The sequence below is a fragment of the Ruditapes philippinarum genome, unplaced genomic scaffold (assembly GCF_026571515.1).
Source record: "Ruditapes philippinarum isolate M1 unplaced genomic scaffold, ASM2657151v2 ctg2402_1_1_1_1, whole genome shotgun sequence".
In the NCBI taxonomy this organism is placed as follows: domain Eukaryota; kingdom Metazoa; phylum Mollusca; class Bivalvia; order Venerida; family Veneridae; genus Ruditapes; species Ruditapes philippinarum.
In genome coordinates this window covers 213,702-235,358 of record NW_026851700.1, presented here as the reverse complement: position 1 = coordinate 235,358, position 21,657 = coordinate 213,702, and the positions used below count along the sequence as shown (strand labels likewise).

Sequence of the window (21,657 nt, the reverse complement as noted above, 5' to 3'; positions counted from 1 at the left end):
AAGTCTATTTGATATAAATGTTATATTTACTCCATAAGCACACAATGTCTGTACATATTACAAAGGTAAAATATTTGTTTAAGACTGTCCGAGTTTGAATTAATTGCCTGTATTTAGATCAACATGTATCTTAATCATGCACATACTAGCTATTATAACATTTTGTTCCGTAAGTTCATGTCCTGCAGTTTTATCACTGACAGTTATGATGATGATACATTAATTAGTGCTGCTATTGATAGCTTTCTTCAAATAACTGTAACCAATTTAAAAAAATACATGCAACAATTTAACCCTATTAATCTTATGCCACAGACTAACACTTAAACAAATATTACATTTGCCTTAACTGATTTAAAGTAAATAATTAAATGAGTTTGTTTACGTCTTCTCTAAATCGATTAAAACTTTCTTGCAATTCAGCACGTTTCTGTATTTCTTTCAGCATCGACATTCTTTCCAAAAATCCCTCCCTTCTTTCAAGTTTCTCACTTTGTAATAACACCTCTATGTGATCTTTAATAACTATTGAATGATTTACTTGCAAACCTATTTCACCCAATATATTCGTACATGTCTGTAATTTATCTATGAGAGCGTTTGCCTCATTAAATATCTGTCTTACGTCCTTGGTAAGTTTTCCAACAATTCTTTCTTTCAAAATTAATTTGTGAGATTGTTCGAAATATTTTTGTTGCTTTTCTTGAAGGATTTTCTTCACCTTTACCGGAACAACTTCAAATATATAAGGAGTATGTGCATGTTGTTGCCAGTAACATTTGCTTGGACAAATTGTGCAGTAACCATTGTAGTTCATTACCCTACATTTAGATTTATCATCTGGAGAACAATTACAATTAACATGACAAGATATATTACAATTTAAGCAATTCGTTACATGCTGTCCCCTTGGCAAATCCCTCTTTCTTTGTTGCATTTCACTTTCATACATTTCAAAATCTTTGTTACTTTCTGCTACTGTTTTGATTTCAGCTATTTCCTTTTTAACTTGTTGCAGTTCTCCAGTTTTGCAAAGCCCATTATCGATTTTCGGTTGCAGTTGTTTTTCAATGGCATCGATCGTCAATCTGACTTTTAACACTTCTCTTGTTCTGTCGAGACTGCAAGAAGTAGAAGAATCAAGATGGTCAAAGAAAGAACGAAACCCCCTTACGCTAATTTCCCAGAACATCGGTGCTAGACTAGCAGCATCAATCTTTTTATTGTTTACATATAGCGAGCAGTTATTGAATGAAAATGTACAGCCAAATGGAAGCCTTGATTCTTTCATTCCAGCAAAAACCGGTGGATCTTTGCCATCTGCGAAAGTAATCAAAGAACATATATTGTTCTTAACGTCATTTCCAAAGATTGACAAAACCGACTGAAATATATACTGTTGATGTAAAGTTAACCTGGCGTCAGGTGCTTTAAGAACAAAACATATAGCATCTATATTTGTTAAACAATTTGTTATGTTTTCAGAGAATAACATTTGAATTTGTTCTATCATATCTTGGTCTTTCCCAACACCACGTGTATCACCAAAACCTGGCGTGTCTATAATTTGCAGCGGGTAGTGAAGGCGACTTCCTGTCTCGGGATGTAACGTGTAGATGGTTATCCAATCTTCATGACTAATGGCCTGTAGGAAATGAAAGATATTTCAACTGTTTCATAAAGAATATATACTGGTAAATGGCATTTTGTTTACAATAAAATTTTTATAAATTTTCAAAAGGGAATGTTTGGAACTAAACCATACTATAAAATGTGACGACACTGCTGTTACCAAACTGAACATAATAGGACTTCTTGATTAGAGATATACAATTATAATTAATCAAAATAGTTAATTACAATGCTAATTTCAGTCACAAAACACCAACCAATAAGATTCGGCTCAATTAACCGACGAAGAAAATGCATGAACGGCTTATACGTTATATTATATAGGTAAAGTGTGACTATATACATCATTTAGTGCACTATCATATGTATATTATATGCTATAAGAAAATCACCGAACTACAAAAGATTCATGTTTACATGACCTTGTTCATATTTCCATTAACTTTTGATGCATCATTGACAGTAAATCTAAATGGATCATTCCAATTTACTCCGAAAACATAATTAATGAAACCGTCAACTAAGGTACTTTTTCCACTTCCCGTGGCCCCAAGAAGCATTATGGTTTTATTTTCACCAATGTGTCTTGCATTCCATTCGCCTGAATTGACAAATATAAACATGTAAATGTGACAAATCAAAATGAGTGGAACTTTGAATAGGAACCAAATGTATGTTTTGTAATGATTTGGATATTTTCTTTCTATAATTTCAGGTATTTTAAAGATGTGAATTATCAGAAAGAGAAAATGTATGTGCACAACAGTACAGACAATATTCTTATAGCATGTTACATGACACATTAAGCTTAATTACCCTTTGATATATAAGTCATGCATTATATTTTATGCTCGATTTATCATTACAGTTATAAAATACATTTCATGTTTACAAACCAATATGAAATTCTCGTATATTCTTTATATCTTGTCTTGTTATTTGCGTGATTGGTACCGGCAGTATATGTGGTGATTGATCAACATTTTCAGAATTGCCTATAATATTCGCTATACGAAATGCCCGAGACTGACAGGTAGTCACTGTAGCACTTTCTGAACTGTATGTTCCCTCTCCTTCTTCATAGACAGCTCTGACACGGAACACGTAAGACGTGTTCGATTTTAACCCGTTTAATACAACACTTGATTTCTTGAATTCACCAGGAAAATATCGCCATCTCCTATCATGATCAATCTCCTTAAAGCTGATTTGATAATAACCATTTTTTCCTAATTCTAATATTGGAGGTTCCCATGTAAGTGTTACCTCATCTGAGAAGACGTTTGATAATCTGGGCCTCCCTACCTGTTTGGAATTATACAATACAGAACACTTAAAACACTAAATGCGATAGAAAACTAGCAAATGCTTAAAATACTCTAATGTTAAACGTTTTGACTTTAAACAGTAGGATTTCTAAAAACAGGAATTGGATCATCAAGTTATGTATACTGGTATACTTTACTGTCATCTTTCTTTCGTAGTTCGTTACTTTTCAGCATTTTAAACATTTTTATACTTTATCTAGATTTGTATGAAAGTTTGCACAAAGTACAACGTTTTTAGATAACAAATACTTCAAAATAACTTTTTTGAACAAATATGAAATGCAGCCTACAAGGTATATAATTTCTCTGTTCGATTAAAGTCTATGTCTTATCAATATTATATCTAATTCTAATAAAATCGTATAATAAACTGATGGTTCAAATGTTTATTTCACGCATTTTAACAGACATATTGATAAGCAAGGAATAAGATCTCAAATTATTACATTTACTAATAATGTAAATATTTAATTGATACTTGATACTTGGAGGTGTCCAAACTTTCAGATAATAACTCGTTTCTTTCCAGATTGATAACTTGTGAAAATAGGCGTTGCAACGCTTTTCATTTTATTCGTACTTAGAAAACATAAAATACGATTTTCAATGTGTTACTGAGTATATTTTCTAATTCTTTCTGTTGCTTGTCTTGCTGTTGTACGTGCCACAGATGATTTATGTAAGAAAATCAAATTTTATGGGTTTTTTTTATTTTTTTTTTGGACCGCATTGTAGTTCCTTAAATTGATTGTATCTTTGTAAATCATACATAGGACCATCATAAATGTTTCTCCTTAAATTAACACAAATATAGAAGGAATAGAGCTGTGTTCATAACAAATAAACTAATTATTACAAAACCTTTCTCGTGTCTATGAAATCAGGACGTGATATTAAGGTCGGTTTATGACGTGCTGTAGCCTTTCTTCGTACATGCCTCTCCACACATTTCAAACAGAGTCTCTCCTCACATTCAAAGCAAATGTATTCAGCATGTGCTGTCCTGTTTGATATCTGACAAGGATCACAATTGTTGGATGACTGCATTTTTCCTGTAACCTAGAAAAATAGACGGTTATCTCAAAATGTATTAAGCATGTAATATGTTGTCCCTCTTTCATTTTTAAAGAGTTCGACCCATACATTGTCTAAGTTATGAGAGTTGTTATAAATGTCCACTAGTTTATATTTCTAAATATTTTAAGCAGTATACGTGCTAAAATTCATGCAATGTCGTAAAAATAATATTATTTCCATTAAGTACCGCTACTGTCTTCTGTTTCGACAATCGTAACCTTTTTTTCTCTAGACCACGCTGCCCGATGGTTCGATGTGTCATCCTACCATCGCGCTTTCACCATCGTGCTATTGCGATTTCACCATCATGATTATACCATCTTGAAATCAGCCGTCGCGATTTCACCAGTGTACAATCGCGGTTACACCATTACCCATCCAATTTTCTAAATCGTGCTATTGAATTGAAGAATAAACAAATAAATGTTCAAATTTATGTCAGTTGTCGTACAACTGCACCATGTCATGATAAGCAAGTTCATTCCCAGTTTAAAATTATGTCTTTACCTTTTAAAATGTTTAAATAATCGGATACTTTAAGCAAGACGACGACGACACTGAAATCATAATAGCTCGACTGTTCTTTTTCCTTTGATCACATTATAATTGTATGCGTTTACCACTGACTGGTTAATGGAATGATGCGTGTTACGGTGCTTCCATCCAAGATGGGGGGAACAAAAAAAAACAAGGAGTTACCTGCCTTTTTATTATCTATGTATTTAGACAAATGGTTTATATAGTAAAAAATATAGTTGCATATAACGTAAAAATACATTCTTATAAGATCGAAATGTTTAATATTTATGTGACATATGACTTATATGAATTATTTACCAAAAGGTTTAGTGAATCAACGCACGCTTGGTCATAACAATATAAGTATAAAATCATCGTTTTTGTCAATTTGTTTCGTCGAAATCTGCCTATTTTTTGTTTCGTCTCTAAAAGTATTTTGATCACGCTAAGGCTGCGTGATAGCTGAGTGAACAATTTATAACCTTTACTGGAGGAATTTGCGAAACCGAAACTAACAATAACCAGTGTCACCTGTCTTCAAACTGGATCATCAAGATCGAATATCTAAATGAAATAACTGAATCATTTCTGGATGACAACTTAATCTTCTATTTGTCCCTATATAATCGAGTTTTTTTCTAATTTTTAAGCATGTCTGAACATATTCTTTGTATAGGTTAATGTTTGCCACAATAATCATTAACATAATTAAATTGATTAATAACGTCGAATGCTTACTATTGAATACTTATCAATTTAGTATTTGAAATCGTTTTTATAAACAATTGATTGACTACTATAGACTTTTGAATTGTCTGCGAATTATAATAGAAAATGTGTTACGATTCATTTGAAATACTGCAGTCTAGTTGAAAAAAAATTCCAAACATTAAGTACGTTTATGTTAAAAAAACTACTGCATTGTAATTATACTTCTTTTCTTGTCTGAAAGTTTGGGCATAAACATGCTGTCTAATTCTACAACACTTCGCTTTCTTTCATTTACACTATATCAGTTTTGTCGCCCATGTAATAGTGCTGGTTAAAAAAACAACAACTATAATATAAATATGGGTGTCGAAAAATATCTGTACATTTATGAAATGTCTTCTTGTTCCGTAAATATGATTATTGCTCTAAAATAAAGACAACAGTACGACTGAAAATTAAATAGACTTGACACCGTCATTTGTTTTTGAGTATTTGATCGCATTTCTCTGTCTCGTGTAAACGTGATGTAAGATCAAAGATATCAAATGTAAATAATAATTCAAATCAGAAAGTACGAAAGACATAACCACTTACGGATTGCCATTATTGAATTTCAATAATAATATTTTAGAAATACACCTTAAAACAATAAGTTAATCTCTTACTTATAATGCAATGATAACTCTCTCTCTCTCATTTTTTTTGTACATCAGAAGTCACAATGTTTTAAATGGCCGAGCTGTTACGGTGGTTTAAATATCCTATGATTCACCAATTTTCTATAAATGATTTTCGTAAAATATAAATGATCATCGTTGAATTCTTTGAAAACCTGGTTTCAGTTTCCATAACTTATGTGTTTCTTATTATAGAAACTGATGATTCATTTTATGCAGAAGTAACATCTGCAATATTAAACGTGCATGAGGGTTGTCAAAAAAGTTTGCATTAAAGTTCAATAATGAAAAATATAACGAACCATTTAAAAAATGTATTTAATATCGGAATATTTAACCACAGGGGTACGGCTCATTGAATGTTCACAAGATATGTGTTTGATAGAAGAAAACATTCATCCTTACGCCGCGTCTACACCTATCCAAGTCTTGAATGCAAGTATCATATCCTCTTGTATTGGATAATGTAGACACCCTACTTGAATGGTTTTTAAAGAGAAATTATGTGACATCCAAGAAGATAATTTCTTGCAAGAAAATTAGAACAGGTTCTATTTTTCTACAAGTTTTTGGCTGTCAAGACACTGATAACACCGGTTTGACACAAAACATGTGCCCAAATGTGTGATAGTGCTGTTAATTTTATTATTTTTTTACTTATTCAGTGTACATGACGTGTGAATTTCAGTAAAATTATTATGTTTTCAATGTATTGGTCAAAGGAACAAATCAATACGCTGATACACAGATTCAGAAGAGCAAAAATTAATTAATTAATTGATTACTTAAAAAAGAAATAAAAAAGATCTGTTTTTCAAAGAGAGTCAAAATGGATTTTAAATGATCTTGTTCATTTAGTGAATAATTTTCATCATATAAAGAATTTGCATCAAAATTTATTTTTTCTCACATTTTCCATTTTTTAAAGAATGTACGCATTTCATTTACTCCATTGTTTTAGCTAATTGCATCATTTTTCCGCTTTTTTATTCACATATTTTACAGAAAGATGATAGTATTGCAAAGACAAAGGTATAAATCCTGGACAATCTTAATGAGACATTTCAGTAAAAGTTGTGCCTGATTATTTGTTGTAAGGGCCTTTTATTTAGCTTATCTAAAATGACATGTAAGAAACTTGAATAGGTGTAGACACGGCCTTAGTCAGAAATGAATTCTAAGTCCATTCCCATTAAACAATATACCAATATATAGACAAGGGTAACAACTCCCATAGGAAGGTATATGCCCAATCCGAGTTTTCGCCTCGCAGTTTTTTTAAACCATACAGCATGGTTAAAGGTAATTATGCCATTTCCTCGTTAAAAATTCTTTAAAAGAACGCCATCGTGGCGAGTATAAATAACATCTGATTAATACATTTTTTTATACATTAACGTGCTCTTACTGCATGCATGATTAACTAAACTAGTTTCAAAAACAATAAAAGAAAATGAAGTAATATGACAATCACTAACAAATGAAATAACAATGGTTTGAGTGCATCTTTAGTCTCTTCAAATGAGATAATCAAAATTATAAAAAGCAATAGAGAAGGACGAATTGATATGTACGGTTTGCAAAGTCACGGACGTTAAATGTGGAGGCTATTTTCGAGCGGATAAACCATGCCTAATTCAAAGCGGCAATGACTTATTCAAAACGGTATTTTGGCATCAGTTACTGATATACTAGGAGGAGACAGACGGGCAAAAGTGTCCAAAAAATCATACTTTACCGATCCGATTTTTAATGCTACTATTCAACTCAGTGAGGTCGTAAATTAAAACAATTTTTGTCTCCAGTTTGAACTGCATAATAGTTACACGAATACCATTGCTAAACGGGAACACTTAATGATAATAAATGAAAAATCTGTGTCACTTGTCTGTTAACCGTTTCAAGGCCGATCGAATATTTGCGAAACCGAAACCAACCAGGAGAAAATGAAAAATTCTGTATCGTCTGCCCACTTGTTCATTTCGATTAAATTTTAAACAATGCTTAACCGAAACCAACCAGCAAGGAATAAACAATATGTCGACCTCGGTCGACACAAGGTCGACATATTTGAAATATAAAGCCTTGTTGATCATACCTATTATATACAAACTTAATCTGCCGTTTATCCTTAAAATAATATGTTTGAGCAGATATATAAATTATTACAATATATTCCATTTCGACGCGTATAATGAATATGAAGTAAAAGTTGAACATAATAGAGCAAATTCCACAACATTTTACTTTTCATTTTCATTTAAAATCATTTATGTATTAGGCTTTTTTTTTAAAAATAAAACGAGGTAATTGCTACGGCTATCGAAAACAAACTTTAAATTTATGTATTAATTATTTTATCAACATTCTGCTATCTTTTCTTTACACTGAACTTTCACCTTATTTGACACGGTCTTTTATAACCGAAAAGGTCAACATTTTGGTTATTTCTGACAAATTTTGGATAAGGACCCGAATGCACCGATCGAATACGCCTAAAGGGTATGCTACTACTGGATTTAGATAAATAGACAGGGTAAGGATTACTATACTGCATTTTTGGCGTCCGCGCCGAAGCGCGGCGCCTTTTATGTAATGAAATCAGATTTTGTGAAAGGGCGACAGCAACTTCTCGAGCCTTTTAGTCGGACATTATAAAAGCCGATCATTCCGATCGGTAAGAGGGTGCTTGATTATAATGTCGCGATATATACAATTAAATAGCGAACTGGAGAATTTCGCAATGCAAACATTTTCAAATGAAATAACCTTTTCCGTCAATAAATCGCGCTCTTCGGGGTATTTTTATTTATCATTTTGTAGTACACAGTGGGTTATTATGGTATGTTATTGTTATACATGTATCCTTAAGCTGATGACCTAAATATTCCGAAAATCTATTTATAGAGGGATGTACTCCTATCGGTAATTCCCGGTCTCGGCTGTTCTATTTTGACCGGGATTTACTAGTGACCGGCGAATAGTACCACACGTTTATTGTCCGGTCTCTCCCGGTTTTGCAGTAGATGTTTGATATCGTTACAGAACAGAACAAATATTTTACAGATAAATAAGCTTTTTTCAAAATGAATGTTTGTCACTTAGTTTGGTTACAATAATTATTAAACACAGATCAACTCTCAAATTTATTGATTATTATTATACATAAACATACAATTCGAAAAAAAAAAAAACAACAACAATTGCATGTTTTATTTTATCTATATGAGATGAAAACAATTAATATGTACAATAAAAAGGTACATTTTTATGGTATTAATATGACACTATCAACTTTGAAACATTTTATTTAATTTGTTATTCGTGTTTAGTAAAGATGCCGAGGAATTATTCAAAGTTACAAATTAGATAAGTGATTGATAATTTAAAAAATGATAAAGAAAAATACAAATGTACATGTATATGTTTTAAGAATAAACAATATTATATATTGAAAGATTAACCATAATTTACTGACTTTTTCCAGAGACATAGATATCTAAGTCTCTGCTTTTTCCAGTTAAGTTTTGACTTATAATCGTCGGTCAATATGACAATTGAATTCTTAAAATAATAGTAAACGTAAAAACTCAGTATTAAAAAAGCACATAAAACACAAAAAAGAAAAGAAAACTATATTTATAAAGTCTGTAATTTTTTTTATTAAAATAGATTTTACAATTATTGTATAATAAACAATTATGCTCAACATGATCAACATGGTAATATAACCATGATAACCAGTGTCATATTGTTAGTAAGTGTGAACAGATACCTTTAGAGGGGTCTTCGCTAATAGCGATAACATAATAACAATTACACAAGTGTGGTGTTGATCATGCGTTACACATATGGATTATAAATGATTGTATACATGTAAATCCGTTGCTCATAAAGAAATTACAAGTAATATTCTAATCTCTAGCATGCCAATCAAAGTTAATAATGAACAATGTCTTTCGTCCGTTCATTCATAAGTGGTAAAAACCAATTATTCATTGAAAAGTTTATAAGAATATCTTGTCATCATATATCTACTAGTTTATCTTCACCTGCTGCATTTCTTGCTTGGACGCCCTTTGATGCTTTGCATCAATGCTTTTCTTGTTTTGCTATTAGAATAGAATTACAGGAGCATTTCAAGCTAGAATTTTCGAGCTCGTTTTCGAGTACTAGTAACCCATTTTCCAAGTACAGACAGTTGCGTATTTCGGATATTTTTGGAAGTGACTTATATTTCTCCTTTTAGTGTACATGACTTCCTTTTCAGCGATTGAAGTGATTTCAGCAAATTTCAAGAATGAGTAAATAGCAGCTTATTTTTTACTCAACTATTTATTAAAAAATGATTTTTTAGATAAGTCTTAATCTGAATAAACGACAGACAAATATAAATCCAGTTCCATAAATATTTGTCATCATGACAAAAGATAAAATGGAAAACAATCATAAACCAATTATTATAGTAAATGGATGTTCTTAAGATTGATATTTAAGTTATCTCCCCTTAGAATGAATAGCAAGTTATGTAAGTCCCGACCATGAGCTTATGAGCTTGTAATACAAATTATGACATGATTCTCTCGAATAGGTATTTCTTTTATTATAATCTAAGATTATACAAAGTTTAAATCACTTCTAATTGTTTTCAAATAGCCTATATATGTAAGTTCAGTAGATACATTTATCAAATTAAACATGTAAACGAGTCACCAGGTAGAAATAATTTAAATGAGTGATGATGCATCTTGCCGATTTCCATAATCATTCTTATCCGACGTGACCAAACTAAAACGCGATTAATAAGCCTAAATATAACTTACAAATTAACTGTTTTCTGAAAATGAAAATATTGAACGTCCTAGTTGAGTTCGTGCACAATCTGCTTTCAGTTTCGAAAGGATAAAGTACTTCGCAGAAATAGAATGATTCATTTTACATCGAACAAATGTATATATGCCCGCGACACACCATATAAAGAGCAGGCGTCTACATAAGAAACAATAGTTGCATTACCATTGCGCAAGTGATAATTTGTTTGCAGGATAAAGGGATATTCAGATCTGTATGTTTTGTTAATCTCCTTGTTGCTTACACAGTTTGAATGAAATGTTTTGATATATAAATCTTTATATGATATTTCTTTTTAATTTTTAAAAATAACTTAAATATAAAAATTTAACGGTAGTAGTATGCAGATATTAATCATTGCTTTGAAAATATTAAAATAATCATCGATTTGTTGACAGTTCTGATTTTTTACATTTAATAATGTAATAGATATTCATTTTCACGGCTACGGATATCGAAAACAAGATTTATAGATATCAATTCATTTATTTATAAACATTCTGCTATTTTTTCTTAGACTAAATCTAGTAATAATATCCAAAGCAGATATTTCAAACGCGAGCAGGTGACAACAATCATGTCAATGTTCTCTCGGTTAAAATGTTTATTTTATCATATTTTAAAATTGTTAAAAGAAATTGCATCTGCCATTGATGTGCTTTATAAGACCGGAATATAACACAATTGATCTGTCTTATCAGTAGCCAATTTGCCTTTTTCTGAAAATGAAAATATTGAATGTCCTTGACGAGTTCGTCCAAAACCTGGTTTCAGTTTCGAGCTGTAATGATTCATTTACATAGAAAAACACTTAATGTATCTCAATCATTGAAGAACAAAATTTCTAGTTCGGAGATAATTTATCTAATTATGTCATTCACTGTAAAATTGTTTCAAGTGTTCTTATTTTTAAAAGGCACATGTTTGAGAACTTGTACATCGTGTCCAGGTCATGATCAGACGTTTACATTAAACAAGCCAGTAATATTACAAAGTGCGCAAACGATAATGTGTTTATAGGATAAAAAGAGCTGTCAGGTCTGTAAGTGTTTTTTTTAATAACTTAGTTGCTTACACAGTTTGAATAAAATGTTCTGATATATAAATCCAGACTCTAAATGGGAAATATAAATATGAAAGTGACCTAAAATGCTGTATTGTTTATCTTAATAAAGTTATTAATGCATCAACCTTTCACAGAAGTAGACTGTAGATATTAATTATTGCTTTGAAAAAATATAATTAAATCTGAATAAGAACACAAATTTCTTGACGGTGCCAATTTCTAATATTAGTTTTAATAAATTTTTATTTACATATTCCACAATTTGCTTGTTGAAGCACGAAATGGTCATACAAATACTGTTGTTGCGTGACATGTGTAAAGGCACTTAATATCATGATACTATGTAAATGATGATTTCGTTTAGGGTATAGATATGGCAGAAAAAACGGAGATGGAAGTTTCATCATGTGTTCAAGACGAATCTATCACAGAGCCTCCTCTTCATGGATTGAACGAAACAGACCAATGCCATCCATGCAAACTTATGAGTAAATTAGTTTGTGCAAGCAAGTATTGCGATGAATGTGAAGAACTGTTGTGCGAAGAGTGTGTGACTAACCATGCAAAAAGAAAAGCCACATCGTCACACAAACCGGTACCAATTGACAAAGAGAAGAGTGTTATTCCATGCAGTCCGTGTACAGATGACGGTAACATGGTACAGGCAACCACTTACTGTGAAGAATGCGAGGAATACCTTTGCAATGACTGCACACTTTCTCATGGGAAGAGAAAAGCAACAAAGACACACAAACCAATAGAAATCAATAGAAAAGATTTAGATGATAAGCTTTTAAACAAAGATGAAACAATTCCATTATGCGAACCGTGCAAGGATAATGACAAAGAAACACGTTCCCTTAATTATTGCAAAGATTGTGACGAATACCTTTGCGAACCATGCACAAAAAGTCACATGAAAAGAAAGGCTACACAGACCCATCATCCGGTACCAGTTTCCGTGCTAAAAATGGGGGAGAAGGAAAAAGATTTTCAAAAAAGAAAGATGTGCGATCCATGTAAGTTTCAAGAAATTAAAAAAGAGGCAAAATCTTTTTGTGATGAATGCGAGGAGTTGCTTTGTGCTGATTGTACGAACAAACATCGGTCGAAAAAGATCACAAAATCGCATGCACTTGAAAACCCTGATTGTGTGGAATATATCATCATCGAATGCGAAATATGCGAAATAAAAGATAAAGAAGCTGCCATGTTTTGTAATACATGTGAAGAAGCTCTCTGCGAAACATGTGGTCAGAGACATAAAAAGCAAAATGCGACTAAATCCCATTCTATTGAGGCAATACAAGGCAGGAAGCTTCAAAGAATAGTAAAATGTGACTCCTGTATCGAAGATATAGTAAAGGCAGAAAAGTATTGTACAGAATGCAAAGAGCATTTCTGTTGCACTTGTGTACGCGTTCATCAAAAACAAAAGAAGACAAAAGAACACACACTCATAAGTCCTGTTTCAGCCACAAAAAACAAAGGAGCCCAATTAAAAGCAGTTGCTATTTGTAAGGGATGTAGCAAAAGTAAAATCCTAGCGAAATATTGTAACGAATGTCAGCTTTGTATGTGCGAGGATTGCTGCGAAATACACAGGCGTAGTAAGTTTACCAGATCCCACATGCTCCTGGAACGTGATGAGATTGAAGATGTAAACAAACAAGATTGTGACTCCTGTATGTCACCTGGATCAGCAGATTCATACTGCGAGCGATGTGGTGAATTCTTTTGTACAATTTGCAATAAGCAGCACCAAAGTTTAAAGGAAACAAGAGATCACGAAGTAGTTTCAGTTCAGGATGGTTTACTTAAAAGGAAAGCTCTTAAACAAGGCATTAGTGAAACCATGCAATTACGGTATGTTTCCAAATGTATTTCTATCTATTTCAGTTTTATATTATTGTTGTTGTTGTTGTACTCATACGAAGAACAAACATTTGCTGTTCTAGTCAAACGAACTATTGCAGAAGAAATACCGAACATTATCTTTCCTAATGTACTCTCCATGTATTACAAGCTTGCAAATAAATGAGAATTTTTTTGAAAGTAAATACTTAGAAAAAAAGAATGAAAAGATTATTCATAATTAAGCGTGATAATCTTTGTTACTAATGATTGAATTGTGTATGCTTTTTTGTTTCCAGACAAGAAGGAGGAACACCAGATAAAAAAATTGAAAACGAAATTCAATTTACCAAACAGGTGAGAAAATCAGATATATAGAATAAAATTAATTCATTACTTTTATCATCATAATAAACAATGACTGCTTGTACAAATATTCAGGCATAAGTAAATGAGATACAATTTTGCCTATTATTTAGACAATAATAATTCTTATTTTGATTTAAATTTGCAGAATTGCCCAGGAAAACCAAGATCGTCAGATGTACTAGCAGATACAATAACGCTGACATGGGATCCTCCGCCAAAATTTGGGGATGATGACTATTATCAAATCAGTTATAAAGAAATTGATCATGACAAAAAATGGAAGTTTTTTTACGGCGAATTTAGGTCATCAACTGTCGTTCTTAGCGATTTAAAGTCAAATACAGCGTTTATATTCCGGGTTCGTGTAGTCTATGAGGATGGTGAAGGCTCTTACAGCGAGGAAAGTGATGAAATATCTACATCATCATCTCCAGCTTCAAGAATCGTACAAGCTTCTATTTTGAAAGAAAAGGGAACTCCGTCACCTTCAAAGTATGCGTTGCCCATTACTGAAATAAGGCAAGCCAGGAATGAAAGAGCAAAGACAAAAAAATTCGAGCTCGGTATAATGTTTTCTGATTTGTTTTTTAATTAAAAGTGAAGATGTTGAAACTCTTGTAGCAATATTTAATAAATATCATAAATGGAGAAAATTTACGTTCATGCAATGCTTATGCCATCGTCAAAAGTGTCTGGCATGTATTACAAACAACACATAATAAAATGTTCTGTTGGTGTGTATTGTAGAGCATCATAATTGAACCCTTTAATTGAACATTCTACATACACATTCATCTAGATGATTTATTTTGTGTCAAATAAGAAAGAGAAGTTTGTTATACACTTTCTTCTTTCTTGCACTGTACAAAAACATGTATGTCTTAAATAAGCAAATCAGCTGTTTATAAGGTACATGTTTGTGTCTTACAGCGGAATATTTTTTTAACATTTTCTCTCCTTAAAAAGATTTTAATATTTTACGTAATTATATTGAAGCAATACTTTTTAAATATTATCATTTTGATTAACGTTTGTCATTTATAATAGGTGCTCCACCACCATTGCAAAGTGAAAAATCAAAGACAATTATGCTGGTAGGTGCCACTGGCACGGGAAAGAGCACATTAGTGGATGGAATGGTAAACTATGTATTAGGTACAAATTGGGATGATCCTTTCAGATTTACGGTAATCGATTTAGAGCAAGAGGAAAAAGACAGAGAAAAAAATCAAGTAAGTTTTTATGATGCTCTTCGATTAGTTTTTTATTCGCATCACCATAAATGGTGTTAATATGATTTTCTTAATTATACTCATAAAGTCAATGTATCAAGATGTACGAATATAAATCATATTGTACGAATATAAATCATATTGATGTTTTTCTTTACTTTAAGGCACTCAGTCAGACAGAATGGATTACATGTTACACACTTAATCCTGAAGAGGGAAGCCGTCTAAAATATCCATTACACATCATAGATACCCCAGGTTTTGGAGATACAAGAGGTCTGAAAAGAGATCAGGAAATTGTACAACAAATCAGAGAACTATTTTCAGAAAAAGAGCCAAAGGGTGTAACATTCATAGATGCAGTCTGTTTTCTTATAAAAGCCCCAGATGCTCGTCTCACAGCTATCCAAAGCTATATTTTCCAATCGATAATGTCACTTTTTGGCAAAGATATTGAAAAGAACATTTGTTCTCTTGTAACATTTGCTGACGGTATTGACCCACCTGTTCTAGCTGCTTTGAAACAATCGGGATTGCCTTTTGGTAAGAGTTTCACATTCAATAACTCGGGTCTTTTTGCCAAGAATTCTGAAATCAGTACTTCTAGCTTATCCCCGATGTTTTGGGACATGGGAGTAAAAAGTTTTCGAGCTTTTTTTAATCACCTGGAGCAGGTAGAAACAAAAAGTCTCCAATTGACTAAAGATGTTCTTGATGAACGTTCACGACTGGAAGCGACAATTAAAAACTTGCAACCACAACTTGACGCTGGGCTTACCAAAGTTAATGGTATGAAGCAGGAGATACAGATTATTGAGCAAAACAAATCGGCGATAAAAGATAACAAAAATTTCGAATATGAGGTTGAAGAAACACAACAAAAGAAGAAAGAGTTACCCCGTGGCCAGCATGTAACCAACTGTACCCATTGTCATTTTACTTGTCATGATAATTGTGCATATGGTAACGACGACGACAAGCGCTACTGTGGTGCAATGGGAGGCGACGGAAATTGTAGGTATTGTCCAGACAAATGCCACTGGACAAAACATGCTAACACACCGTATATATTTGAGTATGTTTCTGTCAAAATAAAGAAAACATATGCAGATATGCAACAGAAATATAAAGAGGCCACAGGAAAACTTCTGTCACAAGAACAAATAGTAGAAAAGCTTGGAGAAGAACTAAATGACTTACTAGACGATATTGAAGATATGATGGTTGCCATAAAAATGTGCAATGAGCGGTTGAAGGAAATTGCACTGAGACCAAACCCATTAACAATGACAGAGCATATTGATTTGATGATAGAAAACGAGAAGCTTGAAAAGAAAGATGGATTCATGCAGCGGATAAATATCCTAAATGACTTCAGGAAAAGGGCTCAGATTTCTGTTGATGTAGAAAACTTTAGCAAAGATGCTCTGTCGACTCTAGGAGCTGTTGGAAAGAAGAGGGACCGGGACACAAAATCGCTGTTAACAAGGTTCGGGGCATGGCTTTCGAATAAGTTACCGTAGACAATAATATCAAATATTTAATCAAACACATAATTGTATAGAATGCAATAGTAAATAGCATAATGGTTTTTTATGTCTTCTTATACGATGATGAGACATTAGTTAAATATTCCTAACGTCTTATCCAAAAGTTTATAAAAAAACACTATCAATATCAATAACAACACATATCGGTTTATAACACTCTGCACTACGATTCAGTATAATATTTAGATTCAAGAAGATGACTGGCTCAACTGGGAACGAGCCTTGGCCGAATAAGACTCATCAAAGCGTGAAAGTTATTATCAAGTAATTTCGGCTCCTTGGAAACTCTCATATTTCAATACATTTGGTCCTACTATAGTATCATTGTTATTAACAGAGTGGTTTTCGCGTTTTTGTAGGAACACTTTAAGAAGTGTTGCACGTGGGTTGTGAGATAAGCCCATGTGAGATAAGATTTTCGAACACCACTATTTTTAGTACTATGAATAAATTTTTAATGAATGATAATATTATGTTCTAAAACAATTTACTATCTGCTAATAAATATATATAATATCGGATTATGTATCTCACACTTGCCAACAACATCCAATAAGCTGTTTTTTATATTCATCGATATGCGTCATGCTGATGACAACGTTTAATTTATCAGTTATCAACAAGTTCTATATGTAATTCTCATGCGATGCATGTTGGTAGTCATTTATGGAAAGAGCTTATACTATATGGCGTCTATCTTAACACGTTTCGTAAAAAACAAGTTAAGGGTTGTCCATGGCAATGTTGTTAAGGTCATGAAAGGAAACTTTCTTGCTCACTAACACAACGTTGGTGGTTCAATTTTGGTGTCCATTCTTGCCTAAAACAATACACGGATGGGCAGCTGAGGTATTCCTTCACCAGTAGTATCAATACCGTTTATCCTGTAAATTTTAGAGCTTAAAAAGTATAGAATTAAAAGTTATTTTTTCTCATACTGTATATATGGTGTATATTTAAATTTGATCTATTTTAGTTTCGTGAAGAAATATCAAGATTGATTTTGTACCATATTTGATTTAATAATTGTATATGAAATTGCGTTGCATATTCGCTTATTCCAATCACAGTTATAACAAGTATATAACCAGAAAATAATCGGACATTGTACATTTATTTATATTCTTCATTCTCGCACGATGTATATTTGTATTTCATGACTTTATCCATGAAATATCTCCACGCTTATGACAGGATTAAACTGTAAAAGTTAGAAGGAAATGGTGTTTAGAAATGTTAAAATTAAATAAATATGTATATATTTACTTAAGATCTACAAAAGTGAAAAAAGTCCTATTTTTAGTTTTACTCATTTAATGTTTAAAGATTTTGTTGATTTTACTATTAGTTAAGTGTTAAGTTTGTCTAGTTTTTATTCAGATATTTTACAAATTACATAAATAATTGTTTCAACGTTAATATGTATATTTTTCTTTGATATAGTTATATTACATAAAATTGTTTTGTGTTTTGCTTCCATTGCGTGAAATTGCTTTATATGATTTATTTTTGTAAAAAAAAAACATTCATACATCACATACTTCATTTTATTGTCAATATTGTCATTTTGCAGATTGAAGAGTTATCTTCTATCATATGGCTATACATGTATATTCATTCCTTGTATAACAATGTATATTTCTTTCAAGATTTTGTAAATGCTGTTGTGAAGTGTGTAATGTGAGATTCTATGACTCACATATGTACGTCTGATAAAAAATATAGTGTATTGATGATATTAATGTTAATAATATCGCATATTTATGTACATACAATATTGTTATGAAATGTAATTGATAATAAACGTTTAGTGTTTAATTTTAATATCAAGTGGTTAATTTTGTCACAAACTCAATACTATGATTTGAATAGTAATGATTTAACAGAGTATACATCATGTTGCAGCAAAAAATGGAACAATTTAAATATCATTTACAGTAAAAGAAACATAAGCAACGATATGTAATCATGTGTTCGTGTGTAGAAGATTCAAACAATTGTTGCATTTCAAGAAGAGGACAAAGGCAAAAAATCTATTTGCTCTATGTACAGTGTATTTTTTTATATATTAATTATTCTAAGAACACGTTACAATGTCACACTGTGTAAACTTATTATCTACACAATAGTTAAACAAATTCACAGGGATTAAATATCGACTTTACATGTATTGACCTCTGTCATTCTGTTCCAACACGAGTAAGTTTTTATTTGCATGCGACTTATTTAACAATTTTTATTGATCGTAATATTATAGCCATATTAAATAGCAATAGTTCATGTCATTGTTATGTTGTTTTTTCCTTTCCCGAAAAATTAAAGTCGAGAGAAAGTTTATCCGAGAAAAAACGCTGAGACAGATAGCTATCTCCGCTTTGTGCATTTCACTATTAGATGGTAAATATAAGTGCCGATTTCTCTTTCTTATATATGCTACTTTCGCTAAGCTTTTATTAACGCCAATCTATGGAACAAAACTATGTTCATCCGTAATTTGCGATTAAATGATATCGTTTATGAGCACTGACCACTGCTCTTTGAAATTATATAGAAAATTCAATATACGTGTTTCATAATATTTCCCGTCGAAAAAGAATACGTTGTTGTTCAAAATAAGTTGTAACGAGTTTTTATAAAACTATGCTGAAATCATTTGTCTATCTTAATGGGTATCTTTTCCCTCTAGAACGTCACTGATTTTCGTTCGTTATCGTGATTAATATTGGAATATAAATTAACTGCATTAAAATAACCTATTTTAGACTCATGATCTTCGATGTGTTCTGGTATATCAGTAAATCTTAAACAAGAAACACATTTACATAGAGGTTTAAGAATTATGTCTTATAGACGGCTGAGTCTTTGTGATATACTACTAGGCCCTATTTTACCATTTTATTCAGTAAAAAGGCGCAGATATGAGTACTATTATCGCTGCAATTTCTGCTACCGTAGTCTTAAGATATTTAGAGGAAACTTTTTATGACAGAATGCAATGAAAATACAACTTTGAATTTCCAAACAGCGATATTATTGAGCGATAAAATCACAGTTTGGGATATATTATTTCTTAAACAAAAAAGTAATAGAATAAAGAACGTATTGCAAAATAAAAAACAGTAAAACAACAGTCAAAAATATAAAATAAACATGATTTTGTCTTCATCTAGATTTGATATAAAAGTAGACACCCCGTTGCTTACAAAATGTAACAGAAGCAGATGTAAGACATATTCATCAATGATAGAAGGAAATATAATTCAGTTCACAGACGGTAAAAATATTACAGTAAAGCAACTTATGAACTGTGTAACTAAACGTGTTATATATAGTATTATATGTCCAAAGTATCAAGAATTTTATATCGGGCAAACAAGAAAAAAAGTCAAGTTTGATAGTGAATTTGCATAGACAACAAACTGATATAAAGGCATATCAACATCTACATAAGCGTTAGTTACTTGTGCAATTTTCTGCAAAGTAACAAAAATGACATATGTCATGTCTTGATAGAAAAAAATCTAGATTACTTGAACAGTGTACATACTGGAAATTCAAGCTATTATCCTGATTTTCTTCTCCGTTCGAAAAGATATGATGGCAACGGCAGCATTGCTCTGTTTTGGAAAAAAGAGATTAATGAGCGCGTTTTACCTGTTTAACTAAGCATGTATCAGATTATTGATTTTCAACTACTTGAACGTTTAGGTATATATTTTTATATTATGCCAATATATGTTCTATGTAAAGAACCATTGTAGTTAGATAGACAAGGACTATTTAGATTATATAGAAAAGAATTTATGTACATTTCTTGATAAACTCACTAGACTTTTACACAGAAGTTCTTACCCATCGAGACAGCACACAAATTATGCTAGACTCCAGAGGCAAATTATAAACTATAAGTCGTGAACGTACTTAATATGAACTCTTTGTATACATAAGGCATTTCTCAGGGTCAAGTTTTCTGTAATGGGCCTTATAATATTTCTAGAAATACTCTTATAGATCATGCGTTTGTCCTCACTATATACTGAAAATATAAAATATTGCAAAATATTAGCGGACAATGCATTTAATGTATCTACTCATAGACCTATCATTTTCTAGAAAAAAACTCTTAATATATAGGAAATATTTGTCAAACTGACACAAATCATAAAAAATGTTATTAATTTCCACAACGTGAAAGACTCTGACATATCATATGATATGTATGGAGAAAAAAGTTACTTGTTGAAAACCACTCTCGACGTACCAATATAAGACAGTTGTGGTATAGATGACCTATATTTTTCCATAGTGTTAATCATTGATATCACGACAGATCTTAATATACCAAAAGTACGTTATAAACAATATAATTATACAACTATACTGAAATAACCCCGTGTCACAGCTACATTGGGATATGAAAGGTAAGAGATTTGTATAGATAAACAACCACAAACCTCGTGAAAATTACTTTTATCACTTTAAGTCATGCAAACATGCAAACAAAATATTCGAGCAGTGCATGGAACAGCAGTCCAGTCGTTTATCAATAAACAAGAAGAAGACATTGATTAAGCTGCTGGATAAATTCTGAATTCAGAAAATTCATAAATAAAAGACGCAATAAGCAAAACAACGACCTGGCCTTTGAAATGTAATTTGATGGTATTATTGTGACTGCCTCGGTGGCCATTATTTCGAACTTGAAACTCTATTTTAGTGATCTATACATACCAAGTTCCCGTCCATAATTTAAAGTAAGCTAAAGCACTAAAATACTGACAAAGCTCGGTG

The 21,657-nt window shown here is 31.7% G+C and overlaps 2 protein-coding genes across 5 annotated transcripts; one reads left to right on the top strand and one right to left on the bottom strand.

Annotated features, from left to right (window-relative positions):
* Nucleotides 1-170: 170 nt before the first annotated feature.
* On the bottom strand, nucleotides 171-6,080 carry LOC132737527 (uncharacterized). 3 transcript variants are annotated; one of them, XM_060724829.1, is made up of 6 exons: nucleotides 5,933-6,058; nucleotides 4,225-4,433; nucleotides 3,822-4,019; nucleotides 2,529-2,937; nucleotides 2,055-2,233; nucleotides 171-1,645 (listed from the first exon to the last, which is right to left on the bottom strand). In XM_060724829.1, exons 2-6 carry the CDS (start codon nucleotides 4,297-4,299, stop codon nucleotides 368-370), a joined length of 2,139 nt encoding a protein of 712 aa, XP_060580812.1. In that variant the 5' UTR covers nucleotides 4,300-4,433; nucleotides 5,933-6,058; the 3' UTR covers nucleotides 171-367. The 3 variants fall into 3 exon arrangements, with proteins under 3 accessions (XP_060580812.1, XP_060580827.1, XP_060580819.1); XM_060724844.1 differs by lacking the exon at nucleotides 4,225-4,433 and having other exon boundaries at nucleotides 5,933-6,080; XM_060724836.1 differs by lacking the exon at nucleotides 5,933-6,058 and having other exon boundaries at nucleotides 4,225-5,926.
* Nucleotides 6,081-10,852: 4,772 nt separating this feature from the next.
* Nucleotides 10,853-19,146, top strand: LOC132737511 (uncharacterized). Of its 2 annotated transcripts, none has more exons than XM_060724818.1 (7): nucleotides 10,853-11,009; nucleotides 11,712-11,833; nucleotides 12,226-13,727; nucleotides 14,015-14,072; nucleotides 14,230-14,647; nucleotides 15,132-15,316; nucleotides 15,481-19,146. In XM_060724818.1, the coding sequence occupies exons 3-7, from the start codon at nucleotides 12,235-12,237 to the stop codon at nucleotides 16,837-16,839; spliced, it is 3,513 nt and encodes a 1,170-aa protein (XP_060580801.1). In that variant the 5' UTR covers nucleotides 10,853-11,009; nucleotides 11,712-11,833; nucleotides 12,226-12,234; the 3' UTR covers nucleotides 16,840-19,146. The 2 variants fall into 2 exon arrangements, with proteins under 2 accessions (XP_060580801.1, XP_060580793.1); XM_060724810.1 differs by having other exon boundaries at nucleotides 11,712-11,837.
* Nucleotides 19,147-21,657: the final 2,511 nt, after the last annotated feature.